Genomic DNA, 20879 nt, shown 5'->3' on the forward strand with positions numbered 1-20879 from the left:
ACTGACAAACGCATAACCTATCAATGGAATATTCGCAGATGTAGACTGGAGCACTGACTGACCTTTACATGGCGCTGTATGCACTGTGCACAACCCCTACTCCGGGAAGTCCGTGGGAGCGTAGGCATGGTAACTCTTCAGCTGCCGTCTAGGTTGAAAGACTGATATGTGAAAGACCGAGTATAGAAAGAGGAAAGGCAGGCCGGGAAGACCGAGTCTGATCTCGTAGGATGATGGCGTGGAGAGACGTGGAGGAGCTTGGGAGCCTGGCACTCCAGCTAAACCCAGGACCACGGAGAGTAGCAGAATAGCCAGTCCGAGGTACTGAGTGCCTGGTTAATTGCTAGTTAATGCTAACCAAGTAGCGGGCGCGGGAGGTCGCTGTGGGTGGCCACCTGTCGGGGGCACTGCAGGTATAGCCACAATCAGCGCGGAACCACGGAGCCTGACTAGGCCTAGCGAGGGCTGGAAGGCCTCGAATGCACAGGGTTTATGCATCCCTAATTGCCAGGTGTATCTCATACAAGTATTCATCCGCTGGTTTGTCCAAAATCCCTCATTATACTTGCTCTGTAGCCGCTCAAATACGAACTCCGGGGTATAAATCTTTAGCTGTAAAGCAACACTTTCGAATCTTTTGACCACGGGAATAATTCACGCCTGGGTGATTCAACACGGTCGAGCCATGATGAAACCATTCATCTGGAGAATGGTTCGATGCTCGTTCACGTCAGGAAGAGTGTTGAGACGCACTGCGACAGCATCCCGAGTTGGTCACACCACGCAGTCCATCACCTAAAGACACCAATTATCTCTCCAGTGTGCCAATATTTCTGGGAGCCACTGCAATGCCCTATTGCTCATTCTCAACACCCAGTTGTCCTAGCCATGACACGCCAGAAGCTATGCACATATGTGTCGGGTCCACGATGTTGCCGACGTGCATTTGGTCGTTTCAACCTCTGTTAATACGCATGAGAATTGCCCATTCCGCCGTGAGGAGATGGCGCTTTATAACGGCCAGGGCTCCTGTTGAACTTCGCGATCAGGGCTGATTATGCGTGCTGTGAACCAATGATGGCAAGCCTCTCTTTTGTTTGTGATCTGGCTTTCCAAAGCTTACCGTGATTGAGGTATGATCATGCCGCGCTGCTGGCAATGATGACGACGACAACGATTACTTTGAAAAGCAAGCCCGGACCGATCATAACAGCCCCGACCCGACGAGGGAAGCCGGAAGCTAAGACCAGGCTATCTGTCTGGAGGTCGATGGGAGGTCAACGTCTGTTGTATACCTGGTGGTGGTGTCGGAAAAGAAGCTATGCCCATTGCTTCTCGGTGCACAGTCTGCCCCAACTCGTCACACATGTGGTCCCACCAAACAAAATTGTGCAGCTGCATCTTGACAATTTCCCACGTCCAGCAATGTATAGAGAGGAGCCTTTTCAACATGTCAAGAACGGAATCCTTGAGCGGCAGATTCATTACTGCGATTGCACCTATGGTGGTGGCCCACAGTTGAAATGAATCGAACCCTTGAGAAACCGCTTCAAAGGTCTCGCAAGCACGCAGAGACTCATAGAGCTCTGTGACCAGTCGTAGCCGAACGCCGGTGTTCGTGGGGATAGGAAAAATGACCATGTCGCTGAAACAGAGCAGAGCCGCCCTCGTGGTCTCGAAAATGGCTTCTTCCAGACTGGCAGGATGAACATGACGTTGGATGCGGCAAAGCGCATGCTGAATGGCGTTTCGGGCATTGATTAAATCATGCATCGCAGGCTCGGGGACTGCCTTGCGTATCAGCCGGTCCAGAGCAATCACAAGTTCACAGACCATGTTCAAGGTGGGACGGATGTCTAGAAGAATGTTTTTGTCGAAGCCAGAGCCGAGATCTTTGAGAAGCATAGCAGAAATCGGGTCGATGATGAGACCTCCAATTTCGTAGGTCAGCAATGGTTGTCGCGGATGTCTCCAGTCATATTTCGGCCGTTGCCCTGTCAAGGTCGATACGGTGAGATCGAAGCTTGCACACAATTCATCAGCACGGCAATTCTCCTGCATGATCAACTCCGGAAGTCATGCTTACAATTCTGCCAACGTCGCGAGCGCAGGGGTTTGGACACCAGTCAACCCACCTTTCAGATCGATGATGTCAAAGAAAGCCTTGATATAACCAGGGTCGAGTGACTGAGTACTGTAGAAATGAAGATTCTGCGCCCTGGCCAATGGGGACTTTGATATCGAGCTTGCGGGCGGAACTCTCGAATGTGCCACCGAACCTCTGGCCACAGCGACCATTGCCATGAGAAGGTCATCCGACGGTACAGCCCCCTGCAATTGATCAAGTTCCTCGTTGATCAACTGGATAGCCTTCGTTCGATTTGTGTTGACCAAGGCAGCACACGCTCGGGCAACTTGACGGTCTTGGGTGCTTCTCTGGAGAAACATGGCGGCCGAAGCCACAAGGCCATGGAATGCATGAGGATGCATCGCAGCTCCTCGGCGCAGGATGAGGGAATATGACTGATCGGTTGGGGCACTATTGACATTTGCAGGCCAGTACACGTCAAAGGCGTAGTCGAGAGTGTGTCTTAATGCGCGCGGCAAGTCTTTTGCACCCATCAGGTTGAATGGGTCTGTCCTCGTCTGGTCAAGCCGGCGATCCAGAATTGCGGCGCTGCTCGCTGGAGAGGGATTTCTGTGGATGATAGTGAGGTCACGGTCGATGGCATTGGGGGACCGTATGGGAGGATGCTGGGTCTGTCGCTCTTGTTGCTGTGTTGAGCTCTCAGTCCGACGTCTCCCAGCGTCCTCGTCCCCCTTCTCCTGAACGAAACTGAACTCCGCCGGCGGAGACAGGTACACATTCTCGCTCTCAGACACAGAACCACGCTTTCCAGTCGGAGTAGACTCTTGACCCCGTTGCTGCCGTTCACGTCGGCGCTGGTGAGCCACTCGTGCCGCATGTGCACGTCTTGCCGCAGTCTCACTACGCTTGGTTTTGACTGACCGCAGCGCATCATTGTCAACAAACCTGAAGTCGGGGGCAGGTGCAGGTTCAGCTGGATGCGGTGAAGTGGCTGCTAGTCTTTCCATCCCCACTAGGAGTCGGGCAGACCCGGATGGCACATGCGAGCAGACGAAAGCAGAGCGCTTCGACGCAGAAGATGAGTATCTGAGAAACAGCAGCCTAGCACGGCGGTAGAGTCTGATCTCTCATCAAAGTATCAAAGATAATAGCCTCACAGTGTCGACAGGTCGCAAAAAGATCAAGCCGGTTTACCGGTCACCCGTACTCGGTAGGCATCTGCTGGTTGAATCCTGAACCTCCACCGACCAAAAATGTAATGACTAAGCCTCTCCCCGCTCGTAACGGTCTCGAGTGAGCCACCACGATTGAATTTTGGGAGGGGTTTCCTGCAGGGTTCATGTCCAATTCGCCAGTTGGGCGGGTGGAACGTTGGCGACCAAGGTAGTACTGCATGTGGTTGTCACCAATTGCAGCCACCGTACATCTGTGTCAATAAAGCCCGCACCGCTTCTGGCTTATACTTCTGTATTGACCTTATCAGGCGGTTCGCGTGGAAATTGCTGTTGTGACCCTTTTCGTGGCGGGTATAGGGTATCCGTTGACGAGCGCCATCTCCCCACCAAGAAGTCAGGGGGGAACCTCCCTCCCCTACTGGGGCTAATGCCTCGAAATGAAAATAGACGACGTTTCACACCTACCTGATTCAGAAAGGGTCCTCGCAGAAGGTATAGTTAGTAAACAAGCGGTATACAAATGGAACGGCCTTTTAGTGTTCATGGATTTGTGGAAGTCTCTCACAGTGAGTTTGAGCGTGAGTGAGAGATTTCTGCGCTTCAAGGGAAAACTTTTTCCGAAGCTGGATCTGAACCATGCAGTAGTAGTGACAGGATGTCAAGCTGTCATACTCCGTCGAGTCTCCTAAAGGGCCCGATCGTAGATCTGGCTCGGAACTCCACCGCCTCAAAACCCTTTTGAGGCACTGACGCGGCTCCCTGGTGTCAACCTGGGCAATTTTCACATTTGCGGAGATGCAGTGATTACTTAGGAGGACTCGTCTGATCGGTTCGAGGACGAGTCACGGTATCCCGAGGCGAACCATCCAGGAGGGGGAAAGGGCAAGGCAGGTGAGATGAAGACAAAGAGACCAAATTAGGCAAGTCAACCAGCCAATCACATGCTGGGCCTTCCTAAGCACCAAGTGTCTCTACTCTCGTCGGTATATATCAATCTGACACTTCCCTCTTTGGCCATTACCATTTCTCCTTCACTTCGAGAACTGCCCCTTCAATGTTGAGAAGTGCCAGCTGTTCAATGAGACGGCGGACTTCTCTCAGCAACATCCACCTACCACCGCCAGCATTCTGGAAACCAATTCTCCCTTAGCATATCTCGTGCTCCATTGCAGATGCTGTTATCTATGTTAGCAAAGACGACAAAGCTTGATGTTTCTGCTGGGGTAATTGTCAACAATGGCTTGGTGGGGATAGAGCCTGATATCATTTCTGGGCAAGGGGATTGTTAGACGACCGTCGACGACAAGTTCCGCCTTACATATCCATGAAAAACACCCGCTTCTATGCCTCGGTGCGAAAGCAGCATTGTCATCCGACATTTTCCAGACTTTCTTTTGTTGGCCATCGTCGTGCAAGGGGGTTTTGTTGGTCTCCTGTTTGCTCTGGTTCCTCGTGGTTGGACACAAAAGAGGCACTTGCACCCTCTCAACAATTTCAAAGTCAGTAAGTAGAGTGGCTATTGTCCATCACCATATTCTCTTATGCGCCAGTTGCGAGCGGAGCCATCGACACTTTGCCGACTGCTTAATCCACTTCAAGATCATGTTGCCTACTCAGAGAATGAATTAGCCAGCGATGAAAGCCACGTGTGATCTCTGGGAGATTTGCGGATGTATTGGGCAATAACCACCTACTCAGTGTTGCGAGGTCTTCGTGTCTGAGGGTAGGTCAAGGTTTCTGATTGAAGATACGGAACTCAAGGCGACTAGGCCAGTGTGCTAGTCCCAGAGTACCACTCTGGCTGTATTTTGATGGATCCGACATAATTGGTCAACGCGCGGGTTTGACCTGACTCTATCGTAAATCTATGTGCGGATCGAGGCTGTCTATATTATGTACGAGTATGTCAATGGTGCTTGTGCAAGGATCACTTCAGCAGTTTCACAGGCATACATACTCTTCGAAATGGCACTTCAATGCCTCTGAGATCTCTGAGTGGTCCTGCAACTTCGCTATTGCCGAGACTCTATGGCTCCTTGAACCTCACCTCAGTATCTCCCCATGCCGCTCCGTCAATTAGCAGAGGCATGGGCGGAGCGGAACGATCAGAAGAGCAAAAGATCTACGAGGCTTTTATGTCTTGGCAAAAGGCTTGGCAATTAATAAACTGCACACCATGCCTTCCCCTCGGCTTCTCTCTCGTCCTCCTCTCAACTGCCTCAATGACTGACCATCTTCTAGCCTACCTCTTATAAAACAAGATCTTCTCTGTCTTGCCCAAATCTTGCTCCTTGCAACGTGGCCGGCACTCTGACTGAGATCCTGCATCCTTTGTGGTGGACCTGCCAATGAGACGCATCAGCCACCAGCATGAAATGTCAGCAAACCATCTAGCCCTGTGATAGGCCGTCGCGAGACTGCAGGCGTGCGGAGAGATTCTGTTCTTGTTTACATTGCGCGAGCTCAAGATTATGAAGCTGGCAATGACGCTGCCTTGTACAGCCCATCGCCACTGATCGCTACCCAAAGCAATACGGCACCCCTTTGGACACAGATTTATCGATCTTGAGTTGGTAATCAACCAGATGTGATTCGTCTCGCCGTCCTGGCCGGACAAGGATGAAATCTACTAATGTCCCTTTTTGATAGCGTTGCACGAGCTGAAATTGGACAACGCATGTTGTGAGTATGCACTGCTTTCCGTCGTCGAAGAACTCTCGAGGTATCCTAATGGCCCCTTCGTGAACACCAAATCCTTCGGACCTTGCATGCTCTAGTTTGTCTTATTCAGTTTCCCAATATGGGAGCAGAGCTACCTCCCAATGCCCTCGGCTTCTCGACATTTAAATCGCGAGATCCCTTGAGAATCTCGTCTTTTCTCTTCTTCAGCCTCCAGCACAGTCTCTGAACACTCCAGCGAAATCTCTCCCGAGTAAACGTCTTTCAAGTCCCGTAAAAATGCCATCGACTATCTCTGCCAAAGCCCTCTCTTTGCTGGCTGCGTTTGGTGTCGTGAACGCGCTGCGTCCCAATACTACCTCGATCTGCGACTACTATACTCCTCTCCTGCTTGGGAAGGAGAACACGCCCGCCAGTCAACAGCAACTCATGGCCCTGATTACCCATACCTTTATTCTGGGCAACTACACTACTCCTAACGTCGGCATCAAAGTGGACGGGATCGCAGGCCCCAAAACCTTCCAGGGTCACGACGTCAATCTTTTGCCATACTTCACGGGTGGCTACTATTCTACCAATGAGAACGGGAAGCCTGTCGCAAAGAACTGGCTTGACGACGGAGGAGCTGGAGCATTGCTTGCCAACAAGCCGGCAAACACAACGACCTCTAATCAATAGTATGCCCCGTATGTCCACTTGTTCCCCACATGTCGCTTACCTTGGACTTTGCAGCCAACTCCTTACCCACGTATACCAGTACTTTGGTGATTTCTACGGGTGTTCTCAACAGGGAGGTTCTGAGTTCCCCCACTACCAGGGCGTCGCTAGCATGTGGGAGGTCCACAAGTAAGTTTTTTTGCGCACATACTCAGTAAAAGAGCACTGACGACCCCAAGATTCATGGACCCCAACCTCTGGGAATCGGGCTACTTCAATGAACAGATTGTGCTTGCCGGAAAGTCAATCGGATTTGAAGAGCCAGACGTCAACTTTACTCGGGACGCTCTCGACCAGACGTTCACTTATCGCTGCATCCCTCCCGCTGCCGTCATTCCCCCCTCCGCGGGACCTCAGCTGCAGACCATCTGCAGTGATATCTACAGCTGTCCCCTTGCCGCAAATGCCAACTGCTCTGCCTACCCTGACGACGGCGTCGTCCCTTATCCCGGGATTGCAAACGTTACACTTCTGCAGGGAGTTCCCAAGGAAAATGACACACTTGGTTTGAGCAGCACGTCGGCCTCTTCATCTGCAGGCTCGTCAGCTACCGCTAGTGGGTCAGCAGCAACTCCCAGTACCTCTAGCAACAACGCAGCTGCTTACACTTTCGCCGCAGGGAACCCGCTGATGGTGGTTGGAAGCACGGTCGCCCTTTTTGGCATGGCTCTCTTCCTGTGAGCAACGACGGCTGGAAAGACTGGTGATTCCCTTCATTGCGGAGACCATACTGGAGTGCAGAGAGATTTGACCGGGAAAGGAGGAGGCTGGTGTAAATAGAGAGAAGGAGGGAGAAAGTCTCGGTACGAACGCAATTAGATTATGATGAAATCGGTCGGCCAACCGGGAGAACGGTTGCAGACTACACGTACCTGTTCTTTGTATTATTCGATTGAAGATATCCATATCCTGCCAGTCCTCAAACTGAATCGGCTCTGTGTTCTGCGTTTGTCCCTCTCCCAGATCACCTACTCGGAGTACCTGAAGTGGCGGCGATAACAAGTCTTGGCAAGTTTAAAATCCGCCCGAAGAACCTCCATAATCCCTCCAGATTTTTGGAGATTTTCTCAGAAATTTAGTTCTACTGCAAGCTGCGATTGTTTGGTCGGTGACCAGCAGTGAAGCCATTATTTTAATGTCTCCCAAAAAGGCTCGCCTCGGTGGGCTATCTTCCACAGAACCCGGGAAACGTTCGGACAAACAATCCTCGCTCGAAGATTTACGGGAGACAATCCAACGTCGGTACCAATTTACCGAGCCGGGCGACGCCAAAGAAAAGGATAAGAAGAAGAGTCGCAATAAAAGTCATGGGACGGAGACGGAACGCGGTAAAAAGCGTGATCGCAACGGGAGAGTCCTCGGCCAAGCACACCAGCATGATGCCGCGCAGGACATATCACAAGACGAGCCCATTGAAGGAGAAGCAGAGCAGTCACAGGACGGCGTCTTGGAGCAGGAAATGAAAGCTCTTGGTGGCACGGCTGAAGATCTGGCACTCCTCGCAGATGCAGACTCCGAGTCAGAGGTCGAAGGAACCATCCCGGAGGCGGACCTGGAGAAATTAGACAAGGGAATGAGAAATATCCTCAAAGAGATCGCCCTCGCCCAAGGAGAAGGCCGTGATGAAGAGGACGTCTCCACTGACTTCGAAGGAGACGACGGTGATATCCCGGCTCCGGCGGTCGCAGAATCAAAAACTGCTAGAGAACAACAGGCAGAGAAGAATGGACGGGGCAACAAAACGAGGCTGATCTGCGAACCACAACCAGACTGGTACAACATCCCTGGCCCAGAAGTGGACGAAACAAGAGAGCCCATATACATCCTGGCTAAGGAGTCTCTTGACGAACTCTACGAATATGCAAAGGTTCTTCTTGACGACGACAACCAAAAGTTCAAGGAGTCGCAGCAGTCATCATCCGCCAATGCATTTTACAACACTGTCATTTCATCAGGAACCTTATCGGACAAGATATCAGCCCTGACCTTGGCCGTGCAGGACTCTCCTATCCACAATATGAAAGCTCTCGAGACTTTGATCGGTTTGGCTCGAAAACGCAGTCGGTCTCAAGCCGTCGATGTGCTCCGCGCGCTCAAGGACCTTTTTGCTCAAGGCTCACTTCTCCCCGCATCGAGAAAGCTTTACGCGTTTCACGACCAGCCTGCCTTTATGTATCTAGAAGCGAGATCTTGGAAAAGAGGGAAAAGTCTGCCCCGCCGCCTCGAGCAAAAACATTTGATATCGTGGGCTTTCGAAAGCTGGCTGAAAGGGCAGTATTTTGAAGTGCTCAAGATCCTCGAAGGATGGTGCAACGACGAGATTGAATTCTCCAAGGCTCGCGCCGTCAGCTACGTCTTCGAGTTGCTCAGGGAAAGGCCAGAACAGGAGTCAAACCTGCTACGCCTCCTGATCAATAAGCTGGGCGACCCCGTCAAGAAAATCGCCTCCCAGGCTTCTTATTCGCTTTTGCAATTGCTGCTAGCCCACCCAGCCATGAAAATTGTGGTTGTCCGCGCCATCGAGACAGACTTCATCTTCAGGCCCGGTCAAACTCTGCATGGGAAATACTACGCCGTGGTTACTCTCAACCAGACCGTGTTGAGTGCGAGGGAGGAAGATGTAGCGACAAAGCTACTCGACATCTATTTTGGACTTTTTACTGACCTGCTGAAAACCGACAAGGTAGTCGTAAAGGACGAACCGGATACAAACCCTGTGGAGGGTAGAGGGCGCAGGAAGAAGAACAGAAAGACCCAGGAGCAACGTGGCCAACCCCAGGCTGAGGAACTTCGCGAGAAACTCATCTCGGCGATCCTCACTGGCGTCAATCGGGCTTACCCTTACACCAGCAACAGCGGCAATAGCACCACAGCGTTTTCCGATCACCTCGACACACTCTTCAGAATCGCCCACTCGGCGAACTTCAATACGAGCATCCAATCCCTCTTGCTTATCCAACAGATCTCCCATTCATCTCAGCACAAAGCGTCAAGTGACCGCTTCTATCGAGTCTTGTATGAATCTCTTCTCGACCAGCGCCTGATCACCGCATCGAAGCAACAACTCTACCTCAATTTGCTACACCGTGCTCTCAAGGCAGACTTGAGCGTGAAGAGGGTAAAGGCGTTCGTCAAACGGCTTGTGCAGGTCCTGAGTCTGCATGAACCGCCATTCATCTGTGGCGCTTTTTTCCTGATCCAAGATCTCGAGAAGACATTTCCTTCGCTGAAGGCCTTGACCGACGAGCCAGAGGATCACGAGGGAGACGATGTCGAGGTATTTCGGGATGTCGTGGATGAAGACGATGGGAAACCAACCAACACGGGTGCCACAGATGGTGCCTCGGAATCAGCGCAGTCGCAGCGAGGACACGTCTACGACGCCCACAAACGGGCTCCAGAACATGCCAACGCCGACAACGCATGTCTCTGGGAAGTCCTCCCATTTCTCGCCCATTTCCATCCTTCTGTCTCGGTCAGCGCTGACCACGTACTGCGCCACCAACCTCTCCCCGGGAAACCCGATCTCACCTTACACACGCTTTCGCACTTCCTTGACCGCTTTGTGTACCGCAACCCGAAGCTATCGAGCTCGGGTCTCAGAGGGAGCAGCATCATGCAACCCATGGCGACGGACAATTCGCACGCTGTCCTCATTGCAGGAACGGTGAACGGGAAGAAGGACATGCCAGTGAACAGCGAGCAGTTCAGGCTGAAGAAGAGCGACGAGGTTGCCGCCGAGGATGTTTTCTTCCACCAATACTTTACGAGTCTGAAGAGCAAGGGCGACAAGAAGGACAAGCAGAAGGGGGAGAAGAAGAAGAAGAGACGTGAGGCCGACGATGACGTGGACGAGTCGGACGCGGACGAGGATGAAATCTGGAAGGCTATGATGCAGAGTGCGCCAGATCTAGAGGGTGACGAGTTCGAGGACGATGATGATGTGGACCTCGATCTGGCGGATTTGGAATCGGATGACGAAGACGGAGCAGTTGAAGACGGGGACCTGAGCGGGTTGGAAAACGAGGGTGGTGATGACGATGAGGATGAGGGTGTTGACATCGATCCCGCATTCTTTGACGAGGACGAGGATGATCTCATGGTGGACGCTGAGGACGTTGACTCTGACGACGCCGGATCCGACTTTGCAGGCTTCGACGAGGACAACGCTGCCGCACAACCTGCAGCGAAGAAGAAGAAGAAGGGCAAGCACCAACAACAAGAGGACGAGGATAATAGCCGCAGCAAGAACCCCAAGAAGACGGCACGGTCGAAGCTGAAGAACCTTCCCACCTTTGCTTCGGTGGAAGATTACGCGAAGATGCTCGAGGACGATGAGGACGAGGATATCTAGACGTGACACCTTGAGAGTCTGGCTTTTCTAGGAGTACATACATACCGAGGTGCATACCCTGGGTACCTAGTAGACAGATAGCGACCAATATGTCTACATGTGTGCATGTGTGCATGTATGCCTGTGTCAATGCAACCATCATCCTACCATCAGTACTCGGTACTATCGCATCACTGTGTGTTGTGTATCATTCGTCTCAGATCGCATCCCATCCCATCCCATCCATGGACCCATTTAAATTGTGCTATAATATACTTCTCAACCTCGTCATCCAACAGTTAGATACGAATTCCGACCTACTTAGTACACCCTATTGAAATTACAATACGTGCATAGCAAAATTCAAAAATTTACTCTACTTTACTTGCTCTTTTTCTGAAGAATCCGTCCCCCCCCCCCCCCCCCCCCGGTCTAAGTTTTCTTCCGAATTGTTTGATTTCCTATCGTTGTTGTTGTTGTTGTCGCTGCGGCGTAAAAAAACTTGGGTTGCGGTTTTTGCGGGATTTCCGCGTAATTTTCGCGCGTATTTCATGCGACTTTATTACATGTATAGAGAGTATAGATAGTATAGTGATTTTACCACATGTCTTTGTCTTGACTTCGTCAAATTCAGAGTTCTTCCCGTCGCGGGGTCTGTCTGGCTGTCTGTTGGGGTTTTTTCCTTGTTGCCTTGTTGCTGTGCTGAGAGCGAGTGAGTGAGTGAGTGATCTTCCAAGGTTTACATGTCAAGTCTTCGATACATTATCATCCAGGCCGTCTTCTGGTCTGCCATCTTTTTCCGGTGTCGGTTGTTATTGGTTGGTGGACCTTTTACAATTTGTTCCCATACGCCTTATTCCAATGATCGGTATTGTATCTAAGAGGGTGGAAGAACTGTGTCTAGACTGAATTGTCGGCACAGGTGAAGACGCCGCGGACGTTGCCGTTCTCATAATCCAAGACGATACTGTCGACAGAGGCCTATACCGCATTGATCAACGTTAGTAATCTCTTCGACTCTTCACACGTGAATACTCATCCCACCAAGGAAAGTCCTTCCAATCGTTTTACTAGAACAAAGGACCATGTTAAAGAGGGAGTAGATACTCACATAAGTGCCCACGCCCAAGAAGTAGACCCCCACGATGATGATGAAGATGTTCATCAGGAACCCAATCCACCCGCGAATGCCCCTCTTCCTCCAGAAGCCCGGGCCCAGATCCGCGTGCCGCATCCGCAGGTACGCGACACCCCAGAAGATCCAGCCGAAGAAGGAGTCGAACAGACTGCTCATCAGGGACAGCAGGTCGGCGAAGAAGGGGATGACTTCGGCAATGATAAAGGCCAGGATCCACGTCACGGCCAGGATGGCGGCCCAGGACACCCAGCCCACGACCGTGTGCGAGGACTTGTGTCGCGTGCCGTCGAAGAGGCGGAAGAACACGAAGCGCGCTGACACGGAGGCGTAGAGTACGCCGAGGAAAATGAGCGTCGGGACCATGAAGGAGAACGAGACCTTCTTGTAGATGTCGTTGCCCAGACTGCCGAATGCGGGCGCCGTGTTGTACTGAGTTCCGGTATAGCCATAGACTACGGGAAGAGGTGAGTTAGCATTCTTTCTTCGTTGCGGATGGGTTAGAGCTGAAAAGGTCTTACCAATGCCTCCAACGAGACTAAACAGGATGATTTCGCAGATGGTGACGAGCCACAGCGCCTTGCGGAAATCATAAGGGTTCTTCATCTCGGCAATGAAACTCGGCAGCGTGATTTGTCCGATGAATGTATAGCTGATGTTGAGAAAGGCATTCATCCCTGCAACAAACGTGGTTCCGGCCAAAGGCACCGCTAGGACCAGCGGCTCACCGCCGAGTTTCACACCCGCCGCGTTGACGTGGTTCGGATCGGGATTATAGCCAGCTGTACCATGCTTGCCCTCTGCGCCGGCGAAAGCAGCAGCAAGGATGACGCTTACAAAAGTGAAGAAGGCAGAAAAGGCGGCAAGTTTCGACAGCGCACTGAAGGTACGGGGCATGGAACAAACCCACGAGATGACGGCGCCGATGGCTGCAAAGCCCACGGTGCAAACGCTGTGGCCTAGAACGAGATCAGTCTCCATCAAAACTGTAGATACTCAAAAAAAATAACATACCACTCATGGTATTGAGATAGCGCGAAATGACGAGAACATGGAGTCCTTGAATGAAAGTGTTGTTCAAGATGAACATGACCGCTGTAAAGTACCACGCCCATTTCGAGTTCCAGAACAGCATCTGTCCAATGTCGCAGACGTCTCGAGTCTCAGGATGTCGAAGACAGAATTCCCAAACCACCAAAGACGTGTAGAGGACGAAAGCGGCTTGAACAACCGTGAGAATGATACCGGGCACCAGCCCGAGGATCGAGTATGAATAAGGGAATGACATGATGGCCAGGCAAATATACTCGGAGAAGAGTAAAGCGGCAGTCTGCCTTGTCGTCAGCCACTATGTAAACAAACTGTTGGGCATAGAACTATGAACAACCTTTTGCCAGGAGCAAGTCCGATACTTGATGGCATCGTTGGCTTCCATTGCGACCAGCTTGCCATATTCATCGTCAGATCCCGAAGTATCGGGCAAGGAACCGATCCTCGGAGGCGGGCCGATTCTACTCATTTTGCGACCATGGACCATGGTAGAATCACGCCTCGCCTCTATATCAATGGCTTCATCGGGCTTGAGGACGTTGCCCTCGCCAAAGGCGGGCTCCCTCTTTTCATACGTCTCGGACATTTCTGCGTCGGTGGCCCTTCAAGTCCCAGTTTTAATGTAGTTGCGAATGGTTCAATGAAATGGATCAACGCCACTTGATCGCGCGAATGACCCGTATAAAACAGGTGAAATATAGAGAATCAGGACTGAGACGAGCTATCGCCTGCATGTGATTGTTTTGGGAATACCAGCTACCAAAGGAGAAGAGAAGATCTGAGAGTAAGAAGCGAAAAGTCGGGGCGTTCTGCCGTGAGGAAAATGCACCTTTATGCGACAATGCTGTGATGGGGGTGCGAGGACGGAAAAACTAAGCATGCCAACGTAACAGGGCAAGCAAAGCTTAGACGAAAAGTCAAGGATGGGGAGGGGACAGCCATGCAGTCAAGCAACATGAGGCCAAAGTATGGAGAACGAACCCTTGTGCATGTCGTCTGGGTGGCCCCGATGGGCGCGACAAGGCAAGGTAGGGTAGGAATCACAAACGCCGGCAGGCATGGTGACGACACAGGCGTGGGTAGTTGTGGAAAAGGCTGGCGATCCATCGTCCAAGCAGAGCAAACAGCAAAAGCCACAGAGCCACTGTCGACCCACTGGTGATAGGGCCAAGATGGGATAAGGTTAAGCGGGAGGAGATTCAAGGCCTTGGGAGAGGCTTGGAGAGGCCAAGCAGCGCGGGATGCGGGACGGCTGAGCGCACAGGGGGCCCAATGAGATACAGAGGCGGACGAGGGAAAAGCTCTTTCAGTTTGGTTGTAAGGTCGGCCGTTTCGCCGTCAGCAGGATTGGATGCCCTCTGTTCTTGTGTTTGCCTAGGGATCTATCACTCTCTGCCACTATGGTTCTGACTGGATGACGCGGGAGGGGGTTCCCCGTTGCGTCTGCCGAGGAGAATTCCTAGGGAGTTCGGGAGGTGGTGGCGGTGGTGGCGGTCCGGTGGGAATGAGCACAACACAAAATGGGTCCAGAGAGGAGCAGTGAGCTCACACCAAAGCTTTACTATTTGAAATGGATATCGATTGAGCAAGCTGATACCAAAATGGTGTGCTCGAAGCTTGTAGGCGACGGCCAAATGAGAGAATGTTGAGGCGGAAGAAAAACTTCTGACGGATACGAAAACCCGACGTCTAATTCTCTTTTTGGTTTTCCTGGTGCCCGGTACGTCATTTAGAGCCGCAGGCAGAATGAGGAAACAGCGCAGTCGTGGTAAAGAATGAGGTGATGTAGGTAGGTATGCATGCAATGCATGTACGAGGTATGTTTTTGTTTAGAACCATCTGCCCAGTCCTTATCGAGGCTTTTTCACTTTTTCTCCCAGGTCTCTTGTCCAAAATTGCCCAGCTTGGCTATCCACTGCATCATGGTGTGGCTGTCGATAAAATCATACTGATCGTCCACCAGCTTCCCATCCTCGCTCATGGTTAGCGTGATGATATACTCGTTGTCATACTCGCCAGCGTCCGCAGTGGCTTTGGCGTGCAAGAACAGGGCAACTTTGCGCGTGGTCTCGTCGACAATGGCTTCCGTCATCTCGGCATGGTAGGTGTGCATCATCTTGAAGACCTCGATATTGAAGGCAACATACTCGTCGTTGTTGCGAGTCGGGCCCTTGACCGAAGAAGGTCCACCTCGATGGGTACAGGATGGGGTGCAACAGGCAGCGATGGTAGGAAAGTCGCGCTGGTTGTGTGCGTCGAGGTATCGTTTGGCTGTGGCGAGGAGCTGCTCACGCAAAGACATGTCGATGCGGACTGGTCGGTCGTGGACGGTCCCTGCTTGATTCCTGTACAAGTGGTAGTGTATTCAGTCCTTCATCGGATGTCTGCGGGAGTAAAGCAACATGCGCAACGTAAATTCGCAGAAAGACATCGTAATATTAGAAGATCAAAGCCCAGAGTAGACTGGTGGCCTGAAGCACCCAAGCACTGCCATCGTTGGCCAAGTGGCCATCAGATCAGACATACCCAATCCTGTTGATTGAAAATATGAAAAGGGATACCTCTATATCTGAGAGCCAAGTATACGGAGTATAGTCGCAAGAGTGACTGGGTGACATTGTCTAGGTACCAGAGTACATGGCTGTAGCATCTTTTTTGGTCAGACACGACATTTTTGCCTGCGGGAGCCTCATGCATCGTGGCATCTTGACTGGCGTAATTTCTAGCATGCTGTGTTACCATAGATAGACATGTTCAGACGGACAACAGATGCTGAGCCGGACTCGAATCTTCTCTTCATTCATGTAGATGTGCAGACAATAAATACAGACTGCCCTGTTTGAAAATAGCTGCACCACAGTCCGCACTCCTGTGTCGCTGGCCGCGTCATGTCATACAGAATTTCCCTTTCTGGGGACAAACTGCGGCCCTGCAGACTCGCATCGATGCCTTGTGGATTCAAGTGCAGCTGAAAATGTGACAGGTTTCCCCTGCGGCGGACTGCGGTACAACTAATTCACCATCCATCCATCCATTGGGAATTCCCTTGATCTGTTCCGAGCATCTCGAAATTCCCATTTCTTTTGTCGTACCCTGACAACAACGCCCCGACTTCGTAGTTCCTTAGACTTTCACACCTGGCTTCATCCTTCCCCGACCTCCCCCTTCCAGAAACCCACCACGCCTTCGATTCAACTTCTCTCGTTGTTACCCTCAGACCCGCCTCCCTTTCATCGTGTCCTCCTCTTCTTCAGCTGGCCAAATTTCAAATCTGAGCCCCTGCTAAACAGTTGTCGCCATCCCCGACTTTCTCAATCCGCAGCCACCTCCTGGTACCGAATCACGTCCTCCTACACGGCCGCTACTTCAAGAGCTAAACCACACCAGAGATACAAGATTGAGGGGGTTGTGATGAGTTGGAGTGATGAACAGGCATCACGCCTTTACCAATGGCTACGCCGCCAACAAGAAACGAGATGACGACATCTATCGTCCATACAGTGACCGCTCCGATCTCGAAAGCAAGTATATTTGGGGTCTGCCAGATTTGGTCGAGGACGAGAAGGTGGATTCTTCCTTTACACGAAAATTCGAGCCTCGAAAACGAGCCCTCCACACCCGGTCTCGCCTGATCCGGCTGGGCTTGATTGTCCTGGTGACATGCTCCCTAGCCTTCTACTTGTTCTTTCCCTCCGACTCCACTTTGTCGTTATTGTCGAATAATTCGAGCCCTTCGTTTCAATACGATGATATCGAGACGCTGCGGTACTACGATCTCGAAGATGTCCAGGGAACGTCGGTGGGTTGGGAGAGGGAAGAACGTGTCCTCCTTTGCACCCCCCTACGAGACGCCGCACCCCATCTACCAATGTTCTTCGCCCATCTAAGGAACTTCACCTATCCACATCACCTCATTGACCTAGCTTTCCTCGTTTCCGATTCCAAGGATAACACTGAAGAATTGCTGTCCCAAATGCTGGAAGCACTGCAAGCCGACCCGGATCCTTCACAGCCGTACGGCGAGATTTCGGTGATACACAAGGACTTTGGACAGGCTGTCGGTCAAGATGTGGAAAGCAGACATGGCTTTGCGGCTCAAGCCAGCCGAAGAAAGTTGATGGCGCGGGCACGGAACTGGCTGCTCAGTGCGGCTCTGAGACCATACCACAGTTGGGTCTATTGGCGTGATGCAGACGTCGAGACGTGTCCATTCACCATTATCGAGGATCTCATGCGGCATGACAAGGATGTAATTGTGCCGAGTGAGTCTAGCTGAGTGGCATCTATGTCGTGTCTTCAACTAACAGGAATGAACAGATATCTGGCGGCCTCTACCTGATTGGCTGGGTGGTGAACAACCATACGATCTCAACTCGTGGCAAGAATCCGAGACCGCCATTGCCCTCGCCGAATCACTGGACGAAGATGCTGTCATTGTTGAAGGCTATGCAGAGTATGCTACGTGGCGCCCTCATCTGGCCTACCTCCGCGACCCCTACGGAGACCCTGACGTCGAGATGGAACTGGACGGTGTTGGCGGAGTTTCTATCCTCGCCAAAGCCCGGGTATTCCGTGCTGGCGTACATTTTCCGGCCTTCTCCTTCGAAAGGCACGCCGAGACAGAAGGGTTCGGAAAGATGGCCCGACGCATGGGATTTTCTGTGGTAGGGCTTCCACATTATACCGTGTGGCATCTGTACGAACCCTCGGTGGATGACATCCGGCACATGGAGGAAATGGAGCGTGAGAAACGGGAACGTGAAAAGCAGGAAAAAGAAAACGCCGAACAGGTCAAGAAACTCGAAGACGAGTTCCAACAGGTGGGCTCTCAATGGGATGAGGACAAAGAAGCCATGGCAGCCGTCGCCCCGAAGAAGGAAGGTGTGAAATTGGTCAACAAGGGCGAGAAAAAGGCTCCTGCTGGTTCAGCAGAAGACGACGACAGCTGAAGTGGACGAAGAATGGGATTTTAATGCAACAACCATTGCTCATAGGTGGCTACCTGTCGAGCTACACGATACAGCGGTCTCGGGTAGAGGATCATGGAATTCAGGAAAAAAGCAACAGATAACGGATCATGGGATATGGGATAGAAAGCGAGCGATCCAAACATCTTGAGCCAAAGCATGATGCATACATGGACGAGAGTTGGCGGCGTTGTGTGTGTCGGCCATTTCCGGGGGTCAGGTATTTTGGGCAACCTCTCTGTTGGTGGGAGGCTCTTTTTGTCACCTGTACACAATATCTTTTGAGGGATGACCAGCGGCCGTCACTGCTAGCCCAGTGATCAGTCATTTTATTAGTGAGGAATACGGGTGCTTACGGTGGTTAATGGCCACCGTGAGGACATGTAAGAAAAGTAACGCAGCAGTCCATCTCCATCCATCGTCTCTGTGAGGATTTGAAACATGCCATCTTGGTCGGCTATGGCTTGGGCAAATGCGTGTAGGTGACTATTTTCAACTGCCTTCGGGGTGGTGGTGGTGATCGTTGTCGCCAATTATCATGGACGAGAGGAGGAATGACGTTGTTTGTCTGCGGTGCCGCGACGCGTCCCAATTTGGACGCGTTAAACCCCAAGTCTAACGCACAATGCAATGCATAGTGCAACGATACACCGTCATGGTCAACCAATCTAGGAGTTAACACCATCAGACCATTCGGCGAGTAGCTCAATCATTCCAACGTACTATTCAAAGCCTGCATAGTCGATAGAAGAGGAGAGATAGACAGCGCAATGTCTACGACCTCGTCGTCCTCACAACCTCTGACCTTCCCTCCCGTGCCCGTCTCCTCCACCCTCCCGCACCAGAGCCTCCGCCTGTTGGAGCTACCGCCTGAATTGCTTGACGAAGTGGAGACGCAGATCAAGAATCCGAGTAAGAGGCGGAAACTGTGGTTCAAGTCGTCGGTGGACATTGCCCCTTCAGCTCTGGGACAGGGACAGCGACCACTACAGAAAGGGTTCAGCGGAGGAGGAATAACATCTGTGCGGGATGCAGAGGGAAAAAAAGGGTTTCTTCATCTCTGCACCGACGACAAGATCTGGGCTGTCAAGCAGGTCAGCACGAGTAATAGCGTCTACATCACGCAGACGAGTGACTTGTCTCACGGACCGCGGGCCAACGACAAAGGCCGAGATGAAGGCGGAGACGGAGACACCTCTATGGCTGGTGCGGATGAGGATGGTGATGGGGCTACCTTACCCAAGGCTGCTGGTTCCAGTACCAGAGGTGGTGGTATCACGACACGAGCACAAGTCAGAAATGTTCTCGAGTTGATCAAGGTGGAGCCGGACGAGCGAGAGATTGAGAGAAGAGTTCATGAATTGACACCCTTATATCACGACGTGGATGATGATGTCGATCCTCTTGACCGCGGCCGTATAGGGAATGGGACCCGGTCGAACGGGTCTGAGGGGGTATCATTGAGGAACGTGCTGGACAACATTCCCGCTCCGACGAGGCTGATCCGGGATGTGATGAGGAAGTCGTGTGTCTTCCAGCTGCCCCAGCCGACAGCGCCAAAGGGCGAGGAAGACAAGAAGATGGTCTACCTACCCACGCCAACCTTGCTACTTCGGCGCTGGAAGGACTTCCTACAGCAATGTACCATCTCAGGCGTCAACCTCGAGAAAAACGACCACGTCCTGCCTGGAAAGAGCCTCCGTGCTGTGCTTGACGGGCTGGTCGAGACAGAAGAGACGGACGTGGGACGTGCTCTGGCTTTCAATGTCACGCTAGCCATCCTACGCCGACTTACAGATGAGGTAGCAGACGACGGACGGGACCCCCATACCTGTGATGACCCCTCGTTACTCGACATGGACCTGAGCAGCCCTGACTCGATCAGCGAGGACCAACTAGTCAATACAAAGCTAAAATTCAACCCCAGCCTCAGTCGCGACGTGGTCGGACAGTGGCTCCTCTCGTCCCACACCCGGAAACGGTCACTTGTCCCAAACTCCTCCGCCGACTCGTCTCCTGCCCAAGGGGGACTGGTACTGCGCGTCGACGAATTCATCTCCGAGTGGACACAGCTGCTTCCGGACTCCTGGGCCGTGAACTGCGACATCGCAGGACCGGTTTCAGCATCCGTCAACGGTGTCAGTGTGGCGCGGGACGACCAAGGTGTGCAAGTCCTGAGATTCGCATCTCCTTCCTCCGGCGTGGCGGGTAGCCTCGCAAAGGACGCGCAGGGCCAGAGCCAGAGCCAGAAGAAGCGGAAATGGCACGAAAAGTTCGGGGCGCAGAGGACTGCTCCGGCAGTGAAGAGGTGAAGCGGTGATGGGCACGAGGTACATAATTGTGCAAGTAGATACGGTTACGTGGAAATCAATCCTCATCATCTACTCAGTAAACTCACTCGCTCATTCAGTCAGTCAGTCGAATACATGAATTACATTAAGAAACTCCCGTCGCATTCCCCAAGAAATCCAATGTCCCTGGGTCAACCGTTCTACGTATACACAAACACCACCTCCCGTCTGGGGTAAAATAGGTAAAATAAGGAGGTAGATAGATACCCGAGGTATGTATATGTGGGTATGTATGTAGAAGCCCGACGACCGGCGTACTAATCCTTTCTCTAATACCCCTCATTCCCTGCCGACGATACACACTTTGTCAATCAGGGTGACCACGGTTTAATATATAACAAACAACACTCCTCACATACCTACATACGTAACATACATAAGAA

General features: G+C 52.0%; 7 protein-coding genes across 7 annotated transcripts; 4 read left to right on the plus strand and 3 right to left on the minus strand.

Moving 5' to 3' along the window:
* Positions 1–1251: 1251 nt before the first annotated feature.
* On the minus strand, positions 1252–3096 carry AYO21_03387 (hypothetical protein; the record flags this gene model as incomplete). The annotated part of the gene is made up of 2 exons (XM_022653361.1): positions 1252–2023; positions 2087–3096. 2 exons carry the CDS (start codon positions 3094–3096, stop codon positions 1252–1254), a joined length of 1782 nt encoding a protein of 593 aa, XP_022514463.1.
* Positions 3097–6222: 3126 nt separating this feature from the next.
* Positions 6223–7341, plus strand: AYO21_03388 (hypothetical protein; the record flags this gene model as incomplete). Its single annotated transcript, XM_022653362.1, has 3 exons — positions 6223–6620; positions 6676–6789; positions 6840–7341. The coding sequence occupies 3 exons, from the start codon at positions 6223–6225 to the stop codon at positions 7339–7341; spliced, it is 1014 nt and encodes a 337-aa protein (XP_022514464.1).
* A 454-nt stretch (positions 7342–7795) lies between these two features.
* Positions 7796–11014, plus strand: AYO21_03389 (hypothetical protein; the record flags this gene model as incomplete). The annotated part of the gene is made up of 1 exon (XM_022653363.1): positions 7796–11014. One exon carries the CDS (start codon positions 7796–7798, stop codon positions 11012–11014), a length of 3219 nt encoding a protein of 1072 aa, XP_022514465.1.
* An 879-nt stretch (positions 11015–11893) lies between these two features.
* Positions 11894–13764, minus strand: AYO21_03390 (hypothetical protein; the record flags this gene model as incomplete). The annotated part of the gene is made up of 5 exons (XM_022653364.1): positions 11894–11974; positions 12105–12583; positions 12650–13087; positions 13143–13458; positions 13516–13764. 5 exons carry the CDS (start codon positions 13762–13764, stop codon positions 11894–11896), a joined length of 1563 nt encoding a protein of 520 aa, XP_022514466.1.
* Positions 13765–15042: 1278 nt separating this feature from the next.
* Positions 15043–15480, minus strand: AYO21_03391 (hypothetical protein; the record flags this gene model as incomplete). The annotated part of the gene is made up of 1 exon (XM_022653365.1): positions 15043–15480. One exon carries the CDS (start codon positions 15478–15480, stop codon positions 15043–15045), a length of 438 nt encoding a protein of 145 aa, XP_022514467.1.
* Positions 15481–16602: 1122 nt separating this feature from the next.
* Positions 16603–18127, plus strand: AYO21_03392 (hypothetical protein; the record flags this gene model as incomplete). Its single annotated transcript, XM_022653366.1, has 2 exons — positions 16603–17440; positions 17496–18127. 2 exons carry the CDS (start codon positions 16603–16605, stop codon positions 18125–18127), a joined length of 1470 nt encoding a protein of 489 aa, XP_022514468.1.
* A 788-nt stretch (positions 18128–18915) lies between these two features.
* AYO21_03393 (hypothetical protein) lies at positions 18916–20457 on the plus strand (the record flags this gene model as incomplete). Its single annotated transcript, XM_022653367.1, has 1 exon — positions 18916–20457. One exon carries the CDS (start codon positions 18916–18918, stop codon positions 20455–20457), a length of 1542 nt encoding a protein of 513 aa, XP_022514469.1.
* Between the last annotated feature and the right edge of the window lie 422 nt (positions 20458–20879).

This window comes from Fonsecaea monophora, assembly GCF_001642475.1.
Source record: "Fonsecaea monophora strain CBS 269.37 chromosome Unknown Scaff16, whole genome shotgun sequence".
NCBI classification, from domain to species: Eukaryota; Fungi; Ascomycota; class Eurotiomycetes; order Chaetothyriales; family Herpotrichiellaceae; genus Fonsecaea; species Fonsecaea monophora.